At 42.6% G+C, this 20,510-nt stretch overlaps 1 protein-coding gene across 2 annotated transcripts in view; it reads right to left on the bottom strand.

Annotated features, from left to right (window-relative positions):
- Nucleotides 1-20,510, bottom strand: part of LOC125456516 (procollagen galactosyltransferase 2-like) — a 170,401-nt gene that overhangs the window by 22,426 nt on the left and 127,465 nt on the right. For both annotated transcript variants that reach the window (XM_048539693.2, XM_048539694.2), the window contains exons 7-10: nucleotides 12,939-13,015; nucleotides 10,319-10,425; nucleotides 6,588-6,720; nucleotides 1,138-1,265 (exon numbers count right to left, since the gene is read on the bottom strand). In XM_048539693.2, the coding sequence (XP_048395650.1) occupies nucleotides 1,138-1,265; nucleotides 6,588-6,720; nucleotides 10,319-10,425; nucleotides 12,939-13,015 (445 nt within the window). The remainder of the gene's footprint in view (nucleotides 1-1,137; nucleotides 1,266-6,587; nucleotides 6,721-10,318; nucleotides 10,426-12,938; nucleotides 13,016-20,510) is intronic.

Genomic DNA, 20,510 nt, shown 5'->3' with positions numbered 1-20,510 from the left:
CTCATAATCCTTGTTACTTACACTCAGAAGTGACACAGATAGTAGCTCTGATCAAGCACTTTGAAATAGTGGGTAACTTAATTTAACCTTACTCAAGGCCTGTGTTATCAACTGTACACAGGAACATGGCTGGATGCAAAATAATGACCCACAGACCTTCAGCTCCAAATCAGAAAAGCAACATCTACTGCACAATCCCATAGTCTCACCATATGCCATTCCTGAAATTAGCCAAGAATTATGAAATTTTCCATTGTAAGCCCACTCCCTCTGAGTTAAACTGAAACAGTCCACATCAACTTCCTTCCAGATCATTACAGACACCAGAGAATCTCATCAGTCAAGGTTAAATTGGGATCAGCACTTTAAGGACTGAAAGACAAATGCCTAGCTTGTTGCAATGGAACAACTGGATAAGTTGCAGATGGAAATTGTTCTCTCCACTGTACAAGTCAGCAAGTTGGTTAAAAGTCCGAGATCTCTCTTTGCAGATTCTTGTGGAAATCTAGTTCAAAAAACACAGGCAAGACAGAAGGATTCTGCAATTTTAAGGCTGGAAATGTATTTTTTTTTGTGGTGACAGGCACCATTATACGTGGGACACACCAACCAAACCCCCTTCACCTACGTCCTCACCACCCCCACCACATTGCAAACAGGAAATGGTGGGGTGGGGGTGAGAGCAGGGCATTGTGCAGCGTGGGCTGCAAATAAGGTCAAAGACAGGAGGGGTCAGAGGCAAGGGCAGTGTGATGTTTTGCACTGGCCACACCTCTGTTCCCCATCCATGACCCCTGAATATTTCTGGATAAGGCCAGATTGAGGGATTGCTCCCACACTCCAAACTGTTTACCATGTGGGCACGCTGCCACCGTTCTTGCTCAGGGAAGGGAATTATGCATAGCAACGCAATGCAGTGGTCAAAACTGAACCACTTAAAATCCTCAATTGACAGTGGGCCAGTGGCAAAATCTGGGCCTTCCTAACAACTCCCGTAATTCCTGTTGAAGGTGGCAGGTATCTCTCCCATGCCATCGCACCACATTCTCTTCCCTCTCTCCCATCTTCCCCACCACATCTTAGACGGACAGGATTCTGCCCTGAGTTTTTAATCATTTGTCACATGTTCAGACTCACATCAGGTCCCAGTCCAGCTGGTTCTCCTCGATATCTTCCATTAGCTTTGTTATCCTTCTTCGAAAATGTGGCTGAAACCTATTATCATCCTCCAAGACAAGAACCTTTTGCAACCGTCTGTCAATGACCTGTGTGATAAGGACAGAACATTAAAACCATTCTGTTGCACAGACTAAGCCTGTGATGTTCATGTATAGAGAACTAACAACAGAGTGAGTTAAGTGTTTAAGATATTTATTTGATTTGCATACATAGAGATCAAATATTTCCTTTGGTCAGAGAATCTAAGACAATGAGCATAACCCGAAAATTGATGCTCGGCTACTCAGCGATGAAATCAGGAAGTTCTACTTTACACTAAAAGTTATGGAAATTTGGAACTTTGTCACAGAAAGCTACTTATGCTGAAGGTCAAGTGAAAAATTCAAAATTACGACTGATAGATTTTAGCTCGACAACAGTAGTAAGAATTACAGAAACGTGGTGGATGAATGAAAGCTTATTTATTTAGTTAGTTAGTGCATGATCACAGAATTAAGCAGTAGCCTTTGTCACTGGCTGGGCAGAATTCTTTCAACTCAGCTTCCAGTTTAGTCAGTGTATACTCCTGAACAGAGTTTGGATTGACCACAGCACCCGTTTGACTCCAGTGATGTTGGACAGCTGCTCAGAGATCTTGGCTTAAAAGTGTCCAGTGTGATCCTGCAAATTAAAGTTGGATGAAGAAACAGGGTCAATGAGGGGGAACAGCATAAAGGAAGGCACACTGCCGGTGGGTGAAGGAGGTCATTGAATAAGGCCAGGTATGGGTTGGAATAGACATAGCTAGCCCTTTGAAATTACCTACCTGTTGGAAGAGAGGGGTGGTATTGCTCAGATGGGAGCTCGGGTCATGGATGTCTGCGCACGTGTGCATGTACTTCTGTGTTTGTGCACCTGTGCGTACTGGGTTTGCAGATCGATTGGTTCGGTGATGGGCAGATTATTAACATGCAGGACTCTGCAGTTAAGTATGTGATGGCAAGGGCAGAAGGCCTTGGATTGAAGATACAAGTAAGTTGAGATGAAAATCATCTGTAAACTGACCAGCATATTTACTAAAGCTAGAACATTTCAATCTGGAGAGTGTTTGATGCTTAATTTCTGAATTAAACAACTGAAGTAGTATCTGTCAACTGTAACGTGGTTCAAACATAGATGAATATGTGATTGCTTTCCATCGGAGAAATTCACCTTTGTCCAGATCAAATTTAAAATTCTAACCAAAGATTCCTGTGAGCTATAAGCAGTTCCTTGATCTCTGCATAGGTGGCGCTATCTTCTTTGCGAAACAGCTTGTGGTTTCCACGACAAATTCCGTGACATCTATACTTGAGATCAATGGTGGTTAGTCTAGTCTAGGTGCCAAAACCTGTGATTTAACTGTGAAATGTGATATTTACAGTCCATTAATTTTTAAAGTGTGTGGCGATGGATGCTTTGTCCAACACTGTCAACAGAGACAGCACTGTATACTAGACATTGGAAAATAATTGCCACTTTCTCACATCTGGTGAATGTAAAGCTCATGTCATGTTTTGTCCACTGAATATATTGTACATCAGGCACGTTATTAAGTTATTACAACTGAGGAGCTACTATCTGAGGTCACAAGTGCCATTACTGGGGGAAACTGGTAAATCTGTACAAAATTTCCTGATCAACACACAGATGTCATAAGATCGCAAACAAAAAATGGTTTTATCCTCAGATGGAGCAATGATATCACATTTGGTTTTGGCTTTTATCTAGTTGCCGAACTGTTCTAGTATTAAAACTGAACACATGTTAGATAATAGCTCAGAGATTCAGACTGCAATTGAAAATAAAAATGGAAAGAACTGCAAATGCTGTAAATCAGGAACAAAAACAGAAGTTGCTGGAAATGCTCAGCAGATCTGGCAACATCACTGAAGAGAAAACATCAGAGTTAATGTTTTGGGTCCAGTGAACCTTCCTCCGAACTGATGGTAGCTGGGAAAACATCAATTTAACTGCAGAAAATAGGGAGGGGGGTGGGGTAGAGAGTAAACAATAGGATAAAGGATAGAACCCAGAGAGAAGAGCAGCTAGATAGACAAAGGAGTTGATAATAATCTGGTGAGGAGGGTGATTAGCTGCTCACGATGTGGTCTCCTCTACATTGGGGAAAACAAAGTGTAGACTGGGTGACTGCTTCACAGAACATCTACATACTGCTTAGAAAAAAGACCCTGAGCTTCCAATTCTCTGCCACTTTAACATACCACCCTGTTTGCTGGCTTGCTGCAGTGTTCCAGCGAAGCTCAACGCAAGCTGGAAGAACAACATCCCATTTTCCGCTTGGAGACCCTGTAGCCCTCCAGAGTCAACATCGAGTTCAATCATGTTAGGGCCAAAACTCTCCCATTGGAAAAAAGAATACAGGCATGGGCTACTTTCTAAACGGTGAGAAAATTCGTAAAGCAGAAGTACAAAGGGATCTGGGAGTGTTGGTCCAGGACTCTCTAAAACTTAACTTGCAGGTAGAGTCTGTGATTAAGAAAGCAAATGTAATGTTGTTGTTTATCTCAAGAGAGTTGGAATATAAAAGCAGCGATGTGCTTCTGAGACTTTATAAAGCTTGAGTTAGGCCCCATTTAGAATACTGTGTCCAATTTTGGGCCCCACACCTCAGGAAGGACATACTGGCCCTGGAGTGTGTCCAGCGGAGATTCACACGGATGATCCCTGGAATGGTAGATTTAATGTACGATGAACAGCTGAGGATCCTGGGATTGTATTCATTAGAATTTAGAAGGTTGAGGGGAGATCTAATTTACAAGATAATGTATGGCTTAGAAAGGGTGGACGCTGGGAAATTGTTTCCATTAGGTGGGGAGACAGGACCCGTGGGCCCAGCCTTAGAATTAGAGGGGGTAAATTTAAAACGGAAATGAGGAGACATTTCTTTAGCCAGAGAGCGGTGGGCTTGTGGAATTCATTGCCACGGAGTGCAGTGGAGGCCGGGACGTTAGATGCCTTCAAGGCAGAGATCAATAGATTCTTGATCTCACAAGGAATCAAGGGCTATGGGGAGAGTGCAGGGAAGTGGAGTTGAAATGCCCATCAACCATGATTTAAATGGCAGAGTGGACACAATGGGCCGAATGGCCTTGCTTCCACTCCTATGTCTTATGGTCTTATGTCCTTGCCCCCTACCCCACACACCAGGCCTTGTTTTGAAGAAGGGTGGCTGGACCCAAAATGTAAACTCTGATCTGTTTTTCACAGGTGCTACCAAACCTGCTGAGCTTTTCCAGCAACTTCTGTTTACGTTGCAATTGAAAACATTGGTATGCATGTAGCTGCTTTATAAGCATAGCAAACAATGGTAAGCCCAACAAGTGAACGTGCAAGACTGATGTTCATTTTCTAAAATTCCAAAAAGATTCCAGGATAAGTCACAAATAGGATGTCTAGAAAGCACTCTTAAAATGGAGTGACAGATTGTACAAGGTTGTTGAATAGTCCATCGACTGATGGGGTTTATAAGGACTTAATTCTTGCAATGCACATGACAGCTGTCAAGTTGCAAACTGTCACACCAGGAGCAAGATTATTATTCGAAGATTGGGAAGAAAACTGAGAAATTTGCTGAAGGCTAACGACGTTAAATCGATTGATCCCTCCATGCCATCTCTCATAGCCATGGGGAGCCCTACTGCTCTGGTTATTCTGGTCGATTCAGTTACACAATGATCTGCTCTATATCCGGGATAATCCAGCATAAAAAGAATTGGTTAGCAGATTTGAGGCATGGTGCGTCCCTTTGAGTATTTGCAAAAAGTTATTCATAACAGCAACGCTCCTTTTCATGGAAATTTCTTTCTGTTTCGAGCATGAGGAAAAGAGACATTCTGATCTGTAACTTCAGCTGCTATCTGAGGCAGAGTGGACCTGGTTGAGGACGGAGACCTAATTGTCTGTTAGCATCTCTCTGAAATTAGTGCCTTGGAAAACATACAAGGCTGCCATGGGGAATAGCTAATCATTCTGATTATTTCCAGGAGGAATTGTGCACCTGTGCATGGGAACATCCCCATAGTGGTAGAGCTAAATAAGGATCCTCCCTTGTGGAGGAATCATAATTGACAATCGAGGAATCACTGGAGTGCGGGATTCTAAGGGAGTAATATCAGAGAGATGCTGGCAGAGGATTAGGCCTGGGTGCTCCATCAGGTTTACTCTGTTTTAGCTGGCAGCATAGGGTCACATTGGACTGTCTCTTTTATTCATCCATGCATCAGAAGGAAGATTCCATAAACAGGTCCATTCCTCTTCTGTATAACTTAATGCAAATATGAAAGGGAAGCACCATGCCTCAAATTGATCAACTGATTCTTTCTATGCTGGGTTACCCTGGTTATAAGTGGATCACTGTGTGTCTGAATCTACCAGAATAACCAAAGCAATACAGCTCCACATCTCCAACAGAGATGGCACAAGAAGCAAAAGGAAAGAAAGGGGCAACACTTTTCTATGGAAAGCATTCAAAACAAAAACTAAGCCAGGATTTAATTTCTGAAATTATGGTTCTATCTAAGATATGCCAATACAAAAGCAAAAATCAGCTGGAAAAAGTGAGCTGTCTGGTGATATCTGGAGAGAGTAGATTTTTAGATCGGGTTGTGGATGGTTGGCACATTGAGCTGGTTCATTGTTTTTGCATATGGATAAGGAGAACCACCAATTTGACTGGGACAACACCAAGATCCTGGGACAAGCAATGCACAGACAAGCACAGGAATTCCTAGAAGCCTGGTACTCCACGAAGAAAGCCATCAACAAACACATAGAGCTCAACCCCATACACACTTCACTGTGAAGGAAAACTGGAAGTGAGGTAATCCAGCCCAAAAGACTCCAGAGTTGAAATAACAGGCTGGAAAACACACCAGCGCTTCACCGGTGGATGCACTGATGACGTTACCCAGCACGGTAATGAAACGTCTGTGAAACAACAAATCAGCTTGGCAAACCAACCAATCACAGCATCTGGAGAGAAACAGAGTTAATGATTCAGGCGATGACCTTTCATTAATGCTAAATAGAAACAGAAAGTTCGGAGATTTTACACTCGAAATCTCTATTTCTCTTCTGTTCTGTTGAAAGGTCATTAATCTGAAACACTAGCTCAGTTTTTATCTCCTCAGATGCTGCACGATCTGTTCAGTTTTTCCAGTCTTGTTCTATTTGTAGTTTAACTTTCCAGTATCTGCAGTGTTTTGCTCCCGCGTTCATATCTAAGCTATCCATTTGCATTTATTTCAAGAGATGGGACATTCTCAGAGCTCTCATGAAATCTTTGGAGTGGGACAAACATACTTCAACAACGCACCGCCAAACACTCATGAACATGTGTACAAATGCTTTAGGATCAATCTTCTTACCTCTTTCCAGATGTAATAATGGCTCAGAAAGCAACCTATCTCTCCTCGTGTCAGTATTCTTCCTGAGTAAGGGTCATGATATCCTGGCAACATTTCAATGTTAAGAGCTTTCAGATGGCTTGTGTTGAGGGCTCTGTCAATACAAAACATCTGGTATGTTATTATGTCCTATTTCTGAGTTGAAGGGGCGTTAAAAACTATTGTAGAATAGCCCTTCCATGATGTGAAATACCCTGGAATGACTACCGAGCCTGCAATTTTTCCTGTCATTACTAACTCTCAATTCCAATCTTATTGTTGCCTTTGGGTTTGAGGCATGCGGATCACGATTTAAAAACCTTGTCCTGAGCTTATATCATTGTTGATTCACTGCAGCATAAACCCTGCTTGTTCAGTTTGGAGTCATCTGAACTAAAGCTGCCATGGTTCATGCTGTGCTCGGGCCAGTATCTTCTCTCCCATCTCAGACCAGAGGATGGTACACAAGTGGGGCTTCTGGGCCCGTGTCAGGGCCACTTTGTTTGTTGACATATGTTAATGATCCAGATTATGCACACAATACAATGATGCAAAACTTGCAAGATCTGAGAACTGAGAGGTGGGTAGTGTTCAACATCAAGAGAACACAGACAGGGTAGTGGAATGAGTGGACATGCTAGCTGAAATTTAATGTAGCAAAGTGCAATGTGATTTATCTTGGGAGGAAAAGAGGAGAAGCAAAATAAAAGACACGACTGGAAAGGGCCTGCAGAAGCAGTAGGTTAATTTTGTATAGATCACTGAAGACAGGACACATTTGAAAATCAGTTGAGGTATGCTGGTCCTGGGCTAAGTGAAGGCATAGGAGCACAAAAGCAAAGCGGCAGATGTCCCAAAAATTTGGAATGTTATGCAGGTTGACATTCAAGCCCTTCTTTCACTTCGGCAAGAAGGGGGGCGGGGGGGGGGGATCTACTTTTGACAGGATAGTCTGCTCATGGCTCCTTCAGAAATGCACAGCCAGACATCCATTCAAACAGTTCACTTGTGTTGTGATTGTAATGAGGTCAGCCAGCTGGACATCACAGAATATGAGTTCCCTGACTGGAGCTCTTAACTTGGTCCAATCAGGAAGCAATGGCTGACAGATATAAGCAGGGCTGTTCGAGGTTCTGACACTCTGACGACTCACCGCTCGAGTCAAGGACGAGATTGTAGACTTGCTTGCTGAGCTGGTGTGTTTGCTTGCAGATGTTTTGTCACCCTCCCAGGTAACATCATCAGTGGGCCTCCCGTGAAGCGTTGGCATACTGTCCTGCTTGCTATTTATATGCCTCAGAGTTATACTAACGTATTTACCGGTCTAACTTTTCCTGACAAACTACTTAAGTTCTTCAAACCCTTAATTCTCCAAATTGGATGCATAATTTCAGAGGATTCCAGGAGTCGGGAAATTGCTCAACATAATCTTCAACTTCTTGGACAATTCTTTGGGATTTCACAGGATCCCCATGTGCAAGTCCCATCTACACTGGGAAGAACAACTGTCTTGCCATCAGAAAATCCAGAACATGGAATTATGATGAAACTGCATTCAACGTCACTTCAGCCTCAAGAGAAAAGTTGTGTTTAGTTCTGCGCACTGCATTTTAAAAAAGATGTGAAGGCATTAGAAATAGTACGGGGAGGGGGTTCGGGTAAGGGTTAGAGATAGTATGGGGAGGGGGTGAAATCAGCAAAACGGTTCCAGGAATGAAGAATATCAATGGGGTGGAGAGTGGAGAAATTGAGGTTGTCCTTCTTGAAGAAGATTAAGAGGAGATCTGACAGAGACGTTCAAAATCATGAGGGATCTGGGGAGACTAGATAAGACAGGAACAGAAATGGAGACACTGATCCCATTGGCTGAAGGGTCAAGACCAGAGGACTCTGGCATTAAAAGATTGACAAAAGCAACAATGGCAAAATGAGGATGGTTCTGAGGAACAGTCACTGGACCTGAAACGTGAACTCTGCTTTTTTTCCTTTGGAGTGCTGCCAGACCCGCCAAGGTTTTCCAGCAACTTTTGTTTTTGTTCATGATATGAGGAAGTATTTTAACACAGTGGTGAGGGTCAGCAATACATTACCTGTCAATGGGGAAATTCAATCTTCGTTCTAAAAAGAATAAAATAACCAAGTGCCTCAGGAAAACAAAATTACAGACAGAGGGCATTCTCTCATATATTGGCAGGCAGTGGGATGAGATGGGTTGCTCCTGCAGAGATCTCGCATGGACCTGACGGCATTCTTCGCCGTTTTAATTATCGTATGATCATTACAACGGCATTGTTCGCTACTCACAAGCTGATTTTTATTTCCTGGTCAGAACTTCCCGTTTACCCTCTGAGATTGTAAGAACTGCCGATGCTGAAGTCAGAGATAACACAGCCTGGAGATGGAGGAACACAACAAGCCAGGCAGCATCAGCGGAGCAGAAAGTTGACGCTTCGGGTCAGATACTTCTCCAGAAATTTGTGTTATTCCTGTTCTACCTCCCTTGCTTTGCGCTATGTCCCCGTGTTGGGTTTGGAATTAATGGAGAAATAAAAGGAAAAGAATTACTGATGAATTGCTGTTGCGTACCACTGCAGAGATTTCGGACAGAATTGTCCACGCTCCACGGCGACAGGTTCGGAGGGGCTGAGGTGTAGGAAAGGCAGTTGGAAACCTCCGACGGTCGCTCCCCGACTGGTTGTCCTTCCTCCGAACGCCTTTGTCCGGAGCCCGTGCCACAGGAACATGCAACCTGCTCCACAGTTGAGGGGGGTGTCGGTGAGGAGGGTGTCGAGTGTGGAGGGGGAGACGAGGGAGCCAAACGAAGCCACCCCCCCCCCCCCCCCTCCGGGTGAGTGGACATTTTCTCCCGGCTCTGCAAAACGTCCTGCGTGTTGCATGGGGTGGCCCCTGCGGGACTGGGAACCGCCAATTCCACGGGGTCGAAGTCTCACTGGTAACGTGGGCCGAGCGCATTGGAGCCTGGCAGCACATGGGAGTTCGCGCGAGAGGGATTCGGGATCAGGCACGCGCCCCAGAGGGCCATCCTTCCCAACGCGAGGTCCCCCCCCCCCCAACCCGCACCATCACCGCAAGGACCTGTTTACTATTGAGCAGGGAGACCATTTTCAGCGCCGCCATATTGAGGCGTTCTGTCTAGTCAAGGCGACTAAACCGGACCTTGCTAATGCCCTTCCTGATTACGATGCCGTGTTTCTCGGTTGTTCCCGTACAATTGGACCAGGAATAGACTGAGGTGCCCCACTGCAGCAGCAGGAGGAGGAGGAGGCCACGAGGCCCGCCTTGCCCACTCTGGTCACCCACGTGAGCACAGGGACCCTCTGACATGGACTTGCTCTGACGACTCAGATAGGGTCTCGCTGGAGAGTCCAGCCTGTAAAATTAGGGCAGATCAGGGTTGATTTTCCATACTTCGATGAGTTAGTTTTTGGAAGGTTTAATTCTGTCTCAGCACACAGCCCAAGAACATTAGTGTGAGGCTCGACCACAGCTGTGGCACATGAACACCCATCCGGACGTTGGGAGATAGGAATCCCGTCCTATGGAATAGGTATCAGAATATTCTACCCCACTTGATAACGTTTTACTGAAAAACAAACTACATCCTGAAAATGCAAAAGGATTTCACACTTCAGTTGGTAAACAGAATCTCTGCAGCATTATTGTGCGTTATTTTCTTCAGGATCAGTACTTACTTCCCATCCACAGCATCCACCACCTTGACTTCGATTTCCTGTTCGTAAAGCGTGCGGAGCATTCGTTTTCTTCTGTCTGTTCTGCGTTTGAGATTTATCATGAAGATCTGAGCATGAATTCACATCAGCTGATTATTACCAATGACCAGGCATTGATTCTTAGCTATTTTAAAGGCTTTAATATATTGCTAGATATTTGTCTCTTCAATGAAACACATTTGGAGCTTCTTCTAAAGAGACAAGTAAGCCACCTACTTTTAATTGTATCAGAGATAATGGGAACTGCAGATGTTGGAGAATCCAAGATAATAAAGTGTGAAGCTGGATGAACACAGCAGGCCAAGCAGCATCTCAGGAGCACAATCTGCTCCTGAGATGCTGCTTGGCCTGTTGTGTTCATCCAGCTTCACACCTACTTTTAATATCTGCTTTGCTTTTCTTTTGAGAATTAACCTGTAGAAATGCATTTGGGGATCGATATCTAATGACATTAGTTCTCATAACAGACACATTTTCACTCTCCTGTTACTGGCAAATGTTTAAGTAACAGTGATTCTGAATCAAAGAATTTTAATCTTTTAGGTGAACATAAAAGATTCAATGATACTACTCAAAATTGAGAAGGGCAGATCTTCCCAACATCTATACTCTCATCAATCAATGTGTCAATGAAGTAACACAATAGTCTATCAGTTGGTGGGTTGATGGAAGTTTGCAATAGTCCATTAATGATTGTCTAAATGGGATTAATGCAATACTGCATGAATTAATAAACTCAGGGCCTTATCATGCAACCCTGTCCACTGACCCAGTAAATTTCTACTTCTCTGCAAATTTTGGGGTCGAGTATGAGATGGGATACATCTCTTTTTCAATATCTGTGATCCTGAAAAATTCAGAATTTGTTGGCCATTCCCATTTTCCCTTTTCAGCCATTGCAGAGGCTGGTTGAGAGTCAAGCACATTGCTGTCATCTGGGGTCAGACCAGGTAGGGATGGCAGATTTCATTTTCAAAAGGACATTTGTGAACCAGATGAATTTTTACAACAATGAGTGACAACCTTTTGGTCACCATTACTAAGAGGATTTTTCAGATCCAGTTTTATTAATTTGATTTAGAATTCCAACAGTTGCCATGGTGGGATTTGAACCTGTATCTCTACAGCATCAGTCAGGGCCTCTGAATTACTAGTTCAGTGACATCCACACCATCTCCAATGGAACGTCAACAAGCATAAACAAATTTATCATGTGGACACTTGAGAAAATAACTTGACATATTATTCATTTAGTTGTTGGTGACATCCATTATTTTATCCTGATCCAGGAGTCATGACTTATGACAAGCTTGATTCCGGCACTGATCTTGGTATGGCGTGGCTCCTGAGTGGAATTGGGTGGCAATGATGGATCAGCAACTAACTATTTAAATTGTGAGCCCAATCCCATTTATGCTGTGACCCATGGAAGCCCATTCAAATGGAAAGAATGTGCAGTGCATCATACAGGATGTAGTGAATATGAGAACATACAGTACTTTGATTAGGTTTCAATTAGGTCAGACAAGTAAGAGATGGGAGTTCATAGGAAGAGTAGTGGAAGGCAGTACAGTGTGTCGAAAGCCTTCTGCCCTGCGCCACAGTGTGGTCTGATTTGGGTTTATCCTTATAGTTTTCCCAGTATCATAGTTTTTTGATCAAGATAATTATTTTTGTCGGAGGTGTTGAGCCATTGCCGGGATACAAAAGTAGGTCAGAAAGCAAGTTGCCCTGAGTCTCACTCATGCCACTTGGCAATAGCTGGAAAGAGAGGATTTAACCGGACTGTACATTTAAGGCACAGAGGCTATTTGTTGTGAAAAGATTTATCCTGAGGGCAAGAGCAGTTTATGCTTCGAATCACTGCAGATTAACAACATATTTAGGTAGGTAGGAGGTGGGGGTAGGGGTTTAGGCTGGTTTTGGGATGCGGTCGGGGGCGGGGAGATTTTGAAGCTTGTGAAGTCCACATTGATATCATTGGGCTGCAGTGTTCCCAAGTGAAATATGAGGTGCTGTTCCTGCAACCTTCGGGTGGCATCGTTGTGGCACTGGAGGAGGCCCAGGATGGACATTTCCTCCAAGGAGTGGGAGGGAGAGTTGAAGTGGTACAGACTGTGAGGTACAGTTGTTTGTCGCAAACTGAGCATAGGCGTTCTACAAAGCGGTCTCCAAGCCTCTGCTTGGTTTCCCCGATGTTTTGAGTGTTTTTCACAATTTGCAATTGTCACACTTTCAGTTGTGACTAATGTGGTAGACTTTCACACATTCTGACTTCCAGAAGACAGTTTCACTAGAGCTCGACTGAATGTCAATGTAAGGAAATTGCTTCATCAGATAATATAGTTACATAGAGCTTAGAGTTTGGATTCCAATGAAATCTAAATTAACTGCTGTTAAGCAAACCTGTTATGCTGAATCTAATTTGGGTCCATCCTACTGATTGAATTCTTATTTGCTGCAACAAAGATCAATCATAAACTGGCAGCCTTTATTCTAACTATTCATGGTATTTAGCTTTTGCACTTTGGTAGTAGTTTCTGACTAGTTCACCAATGAATGTATTGCTTCTTTTTCTGACCTCGTCAAATCCCATCTTGTCCAGGTGTTTTACAGGCGTAGAAACATTTCTGGAAGCCTCTATGGGAGGATGGTCAACTGAAAAACAAAGAAACAATTACCATTGTGCACATCTACTGAAGTGTGTAGAATGTCTGTATGACCAAGCAAACTTAGTGCCTCCTTTTTATACATGGTTGGAGATTAATTGTGATTTGATTGAAACTGACATTACTGTGGTAACTCATAGAAAATACAAATCAGGGAATGACCAGAATATAAGGGTAACTGCAGTGTGTCAGAAAACGGATGAATTAAAGGGACAATATTGATTGAAGCTGTCTCAACCCTCGGGTGCAGTTCCATCAGTGGTCAATATACTTACATATCTTGATAGATTGCCCCTTTTTTTGTGCATGAGGATGCCTCAGGCAATAACAATGGGCATTATGGAATGGAATCAGGAGACTTGGTAGGTCTGACAATGATTTGAAAGCAAAAACAGAAGGATAATCTTTCTTCAAGTCCAGCCACCAAAGACAAAGCAACTGGTCATTTATTCAGTTTCTGTCTGTGGGTCCATTGTTGTGGTCCTTCCTACCCTTTGTGTCAGGTCACCAATTATATATTCTGCCAGGGGAACATAAATGAGGCTCATTGTCCTGAAAACATGTAAAAACATGTTACAAATCTGATGATTGTGCTGGAAAATGTACTCAAAACAAATTGTCAACAAAATCCAGAGAGATAATATCGCATGATCAGTTCCGTCTTCAAAATACAAGTAACAAGCCCATACCTGACTGCATTCCCAATGTAACTACTACTTTTTACACATCGTGTACATTGTAATCCAATTTAAAAAGGACTTTCAGTTATACAGTTGTGTTGAAATAATAACCTCCTTCAGAGGATTGATACAGAGCTGCTTTCAAGTTGCATTTTTTACTGTCATTGCCAATCTTTTTAACGTAGTTCATTGGAATGTTTATATCTGTTAAGTTGGCGTGTATGCTTTCCATTCTATAGACAAAAGACTTCTGTTACGAAGCAAAAAAAAGATAAAAATTGATACTTGAAAGGAATTGGGGCAGTTTGTTTAATTTTACTCTATCTAAGAATCTTGCAATATTGCATTGCGAATAGGAGTGGGAAACATAACAAAAGCAGGAATAAAGAGGGAGAAATTCTGCAAGCAAAGGTAATCACCAACTTCACTTCCATATAACTGCCTGTCTCCCATCTACACCCCTAAGTCGTTTATGTTAAATCTTCTGAAACTTCCACTTCTTTCTCCCATTGGAAAGAGTCCAAAACTAACAGCATAATTACTGTCACAGTGACAAATAAATCCAGTCGGGAAGATGAGACAAAATTCTGCACTTGAAATTGGTAGAATGTGGAATTTTCTACCACAAGATGTCACAGTGGTAACTAAGTTGGAGAGATTTAAGGGGAAGCTAGATAAGTACAGGAGGGAGAAAACAGTAGGAAGGTATGCAGATAGGGTTAGGTGAAGTTAAGTCGGTCCAAGTCAAGATTGGCATACCAGTTGGATAGAATGACTTTTTTTCTGTGCTGTGAATTCCATCCCATTCCTACTTTGCTGAAATCAAATAATTACTTAATATAAAAATAATTCAACTTCAAATGGCTGTGTGTACATACTACACTGTGGCTCTTTGTGACAGATATAAGCAAATCTGCGCTGGTTTTATACAACGTTTCAATGCCATATATCAGAGCCAGTCCTAAGTTGTGTTCAATCTCCTTGATGCCGACACAAATGGAATTGCACTTACATCCAGCTATAACTATCCACCTTGCCACTTCAACAACCCCAGTCTGTTTCAATCCTGTTGGGGAGGGGGAGCATCACCTTGCAAAAATGACTTCAGGCTGTTAAAATATTGTATGGATAAATCTTGAAATAAAACTTTGGCAGAATGAAACAGCTAATAATCTGCAGTGTTGGCTTGGTCAGGGAACGCTTCAATTGAACCAGGTAACTCAAAGAGCTCTACACCCTGTCATGTCAGATTCTCTAAGATCGGCAGTTCCTACTATCTCTAACCCAATAGCGATAGTTTATCGACAAATTTTTTTGTAGGAAAAGGTGATGACCATTCCAATGTAAGAATGGCCCTTACTGCACAGATATATTACCATTTTTCCCTCTCCCTTGATGAATATGTGACAAATAGAAACAATCAAATGTACGTCAGTAAATTTTATCAACAATCATCGTGTGACCTTGCTAGTCATGGCTCCAATACGTTACATTACAGTTAAGGGTCCACTAACTTATTGAAACCCGCTGTCAAGTCCCACATAAAAATACTGACGAGTTCAACGAGACACCAGAAGGAAATCCTAGTACCTATTAGCTAGCTCTGTATCTAAGCATGGAACAAAAACAAAGTTGCTGGAAAAACTCAGCAGGTCTGGCAGCATTTGTGGACGAGAAAACAGAGTTAACGTTTTGGGTCTGGTGACCCTTCCTAATCATCACTGTCTTCCAGGCAGAGGGAAGCAGAGAAATTTGATGTGAAAATGATTAAATCTGAACTTGAGGAAACATGGTGTGAAGGTTCGCAAATATACTGTTTGCACTTTAAACTCTGCCATCTCATTAATTCATGCTAATCATCAAGATGTGCTAAAAGCTGTTATAAATGTGAAACTTAAGCTTCTCTGGTGATATGAGTTTGCTGCATCTATTGTTTGCAGCATCAAAGCAAAAATGAAGAAGGGTGAAGTTGCTAAATCTTTGTCAAGGTTTTCAGCCTTCAGGAAATTCCTTCAGGGATTCCAAATGCCCAAGCTAACAACAAAGGGTCAACAAGTCAATAAACTCAATAAATTGGAAAGTTGATCGCTGATAAGCCTGTTCCCTGTAGCTCAGTCAGGGAAAGGTTTTATTTTTATAAAGTTCACACTCGGGACGTGGACATAACTGCCGAGCTAATGTTTATTGCTTGTCCCTTACTGCTCTTGAGAAGGTGGTACTGCACTGGTACCTGGGTCAGATTCCAATTTTCTACTGAGCTGACTGACCTTAGCTGTAGTGGATACAAGCGCTTCAATTAGCCTCAACAGCTCCAAGTTATAGAATGGATCAGTGACAGTGTCTTTGCTTGTTGCACAGTGTGACCGCTGGTGAAAGTGTGTATTGAAAATTGTTGACAGTATTTATGAAATTAGCTCTGACACCAATCTCATATTGCCCAAGGAAAAAAAAAGAACTGCAGATGCAGGAAAAAAATCAGAAATTGCTGGAAAATCTCGGCATATGTGGAGAGAAAGCAGATGACCTTTTTTTCAGAACTGAGTTCTTTCTCCATGGATGCTGCCAGACCTGCTGAGTCTTTCCAACAAATTCTGTTTTTGCTTCTATTGTCCAAGAACTCTATTTTCAGGCTTGTTATGCCTTTGGATATGTGTTTTGTAAGTTAAAAATCACTCTTAATGTTATTCTTCAGTAGTGTGAGGCACAATGAATGATGTGTTTCCTAGCAATGTGAAACTGGACGCTGGCAGCATAATCTTTATCAGGAAGCTAATGCTAAATTAAATGCTGGTGAACTGCACTGAGTGCTTAACTTACGATGCCAGCCCGTACAAATCACATTCAGGCTTTTTCTCATCAGTCATAAAGGTCATGATGCCTGAAGGATTGTCAGGATTGAGACTTGATGAGCTTCCAGCTGCTTTGCTCACAGACCTGTTCCCATCGGTTCACTGAATTTTATGGTCATGCTTTTGCTCAATGCCTTACCAGCAGGTGAACAGGCCCATTTGTCATCATTACTGCACTTTCCTGCCTACCCACACCCTCCACCTCTCAGGGTTAATGAACTTGAGGTCCAACAGAGTTTCTATATTTTTCAGATCTTTGTAGCTAGAATGGTGTCTGAAATTAACTTAAAATTAACTACTTTTTGACAAACTATTTAACGAGGTAATCCAAGACGAAGGACAGGAAAAGTTATGGCTGTAACAGTGCTACATTTTTGAGGTATTTTCAGTGCTGGAGCTAATTTCCTCAAATTCTAGGAGCAGTAATTATTTTTTATAAGTTGTTGCATTGTTTTGGAACATTGGGGAAAAAAAAGTCAAACCACAGCACTTTAAAAAAGGAGAAAAGAAGACAAGGGTAGTGAGCACATGGTGGGAAGTGAATCAACACAGAAAGACATCTACACTGCTGTCTGACCCAGCAGTGAACCTTTACAGCTACTGCCTCTGCTGTTTGATTGCTAGTACATCTGGATAACAACGTTTGTCTAAGAAAAATAAACAAACAGCTCAATTCACAGCTGACTGTGGAGAAACCTGTTGGGGAGATCACAGCAGGAGAGCAGCTAACTGGCTTTTTTTAAAAATAAATTCACAATAGTGAGTAGAGTGGGTTCTTTTTGATTGTATGTTTTAATTGAGACTTGTCTCTTGATTCAACTTTAAAAGTATGAAACGTAAGTGCTAAATTAGCATGGAATAATGTTTTTAGAGCAGTAAGACTGTGCTATTTTCTGGGTCTGTAGATTGTTAAGGTGCAAAGATGGCCTTTAGTAGAGTGATGTGCTCTTCCTGTCGGACATGGGAAATTAGGGAGCATTTCCATGTTACAGATGATTATGTCTGCGGCAAGTGTGCTTGGTTACAAATCCTATTGGATCACATGTATTGGTCAGTGCAGCAGTCAGAGGCAATGAGGAATTTACAGGAGCTGGGGGTGTGATGGATGGTAGTTGCAGGAAGGGAGATAAACTGAAGATACCGTCAGGTAGATGTTTGACCTCCAGGAAAGATAGGAAGTGGGGGGGAACATAGTGCAGAAGTCGCCTGTGGCTATCCATATCTCAAACAAGTTTGCTGTTTTAGAAAATGTACACAGCGATGGACTCTCAGGGTAACGCAGCACTGATAGCCAGGTTTCTGGTACCGTGACTGGCTCCAACGTAATGAGAAGTATGCCAGGTTCTAAATGGTTGATGGGGACTATGTATTCACAGGCACAGATGTTTCTGCAGCCGACATCAGAACGGCGTGCTACCTCCCTCGTGCTAGGATCAAGGATATGTTGGAGAGGGTAGAGAATATTCTCAAAGGGGAGACCAGCCAGCAGGAGGTTGTCGTACACATGGGAATGAACCATATAGGAAGAGATAACGTTGAGATTCTGAGGAGATAATATCGGACATTTGCAGAAATTTAAAATGGAGGTCCTTGAGGGTAGTTATATCTGAATTACTCCCAGTGCCACAAGCTAGACAGGGTAGGAATAGCAGGATAAAGCAGATGAATGCGTGGCTGAGGAGGTGATGCAGGGGAAGAGGATTCACTTTTTTGGATCATTGTAATTTCAACTGGGGTAGAAGTGACCTGAATAAGAAGGATGGATTGCACCTGAATTGGAAGGGGACTAATACACTGCTGGGGAGATTTGCTAGAGCTGCTTGGTAGGATTCAAATGAGTAAGGTGGGTGAGTGGGACTCAGGACATAGTAAGGAAAGAGTGCAGGCTGAGATTGATACACTGGGAAAGGTGTAAGTGAAACAGTCAGGGCAGACAGGGTCAAAGCAGAGAACCAGTAGGACTGATAAGTTAAACTTCATGTATTTCAATGCAAGAGGCTTAACAGGTAAGGCACATGAACTCAGGGCACAGTTGGGAACATGGGGCTGGGATATCATGGCAATTACAGAGGCATGGCTCAGGGATGGACAAGGCTGGCAGCTTAGTGTTCCACGGTATGGATGCTATCGAAAACATAGAAAGGGGAGCAAGAGAGGATGAGAATTGGCATTTTTGATTAAAGGTAACTTTACTGCTGTACTTCGAGGTTATACCTGGGAATACATCCAAGAAAGTTACTTGGGTGTAACTGAGAAATAAGAAAGCGATAACTACTTTATTGGGATTGTACTGTAGATTCCCAATAGTCAACAGGAAATTGAGAAACAAATTTGTAAGGAGGTCTCAGTTATCTGTGAGAATATAGGGTGGTAATGGCGGGGAATTTTTGGTTTGCACACCTAGACTGGGACTGCCATCATGCTAAGGGCTTGAATGGAGAGGAATTTAACTGCGTACAAGAACATTTTCTGATTCAGTACGTGGATGTACTGACCAGAGAGGGTGCAAAACCTGACCTACTCTTGGGAAATAAGGCAGGGCAGGTGACTGAGGTGTCAGTGGGGGAGCACTTTGGGGCTAGTGACCATAATTCTATTAGTTTTAAAATCGAGATGGAAAAAGATAGGCTGGATCAATGACCTAAGGTTCGAAATTTGAGGAAGACCAATTTTGAAGGTACCAGGCAAGAACTTCCAAAACTGATTTGGGCGTGGATATTCACACGTAAAGGGACGGCTGGAAAATGCGAATCATTCGAAAATTAGATAATGAGAGGCCAGAGACAGTATGTTCTTGTTAGGATGAAGGGCAAGGCTGCTAGATGTAGGGTATGCGAGATAACTAGAGAAATTGAAGTTTTGGTTGAGAAAAAGAAGGAAGCACATGTCAGGCTGGACTGCAGAGGTCGAGGGAATCCCTGGAAGAGTATTAAGGCAGTAGGAGTATAACTAAGAGGGAAATCAGGAGGGCAAAAAGGGGACATGAAATAGGGTTAAGGAAAATCCAAAGGGATTTGACAAATACATTCAGGACAAAAGGATAACTCGGGAGAGAATAGGGTTCCTTAAAGATCTGCAAGGCCACCCATGCATGGAACTGTGGGAGCTGGGGAAATTTTAAAGGAATATTTTACATTTGTGTTTATGTTGGAGAAGGATATAAAAGAATGAGGACGTGGGGAAATAAACAGTGACATTTTGTAAAATGTCCAAATTATGGAGGAGGAGGTGCTGTAAGTCTTAAATGCATAAAGGTGTACCTTAGAACTCTGTGGGAAGCTGGGGAAGTGATTATTGGGGCCCTTGTTGAGATATTTGTACCATCAATTGCCACTGGTGAGGTGCCAGAAGACTGGGGGTTGGCTAACGTTGTGTCACTATTTAATAAAGGTGGTAAGGAAAAGCCAGGGAACTATAGACTGGTGAGCCTGAAATCGGTGGTGGACAAGTTGTTGGAGGGAATCTTGAGGGACAGGATTCACATGTATTTGGAAAGGCAAGGACTGATCAGGGGTATTCACGTGGCTTTGTGTGTGGGAAATAGTGTCTCACTGACTTGATTGAGTTTTTAAAGAAGTAATGAAGAGGATTGATGAGGGCAGAGTAGTGGATGTGGTCTGTGATCTACATGGTAGACTTGTCAGCAAGGTTAAATCACACAGAATACAGGGAGAACCAGCTATTTGGATACAGAACTAGCTCAAGGGTAAAAGACAAAGGGTGATGGTGGAGGGTTGCTTTTCAGACTGGAGGCCAGTGACCAGCGGTTTGCCACAAGGATTGCGCTGAGGCAACTGCTTTTTATCATTTATATGAATGATTTCGATGAGAACATAGGAGGTATTGTTTGTACATTTGCAGATAACACTAAAATTGTAGGTATAATAGACAGCAAAGAAGGTTACTTCAGAGTACAATGAGATCTTGATCCAATGCGCCAATGGGCCGATGAGTG

Source organism: Stegostoma tigrinum, chromosome 8 (assembly GCF_030684315.1).
Source record: "Stegostoma tigrinum isolate sSteTig4 chromosome 8, sSteTig4.hap1, whole genome shotgun sequence".
NCBI classification, from domain to species: Eukaryota; Metazoa; Chordata; class Chondrichthyes; order Orectolobiformes; family Stegostomatidae; genus Stegostoma; species Stegostoma tigrinum.
This window is presented reverse-complemented; position numbering and strand designations above follow the sequence as displayed.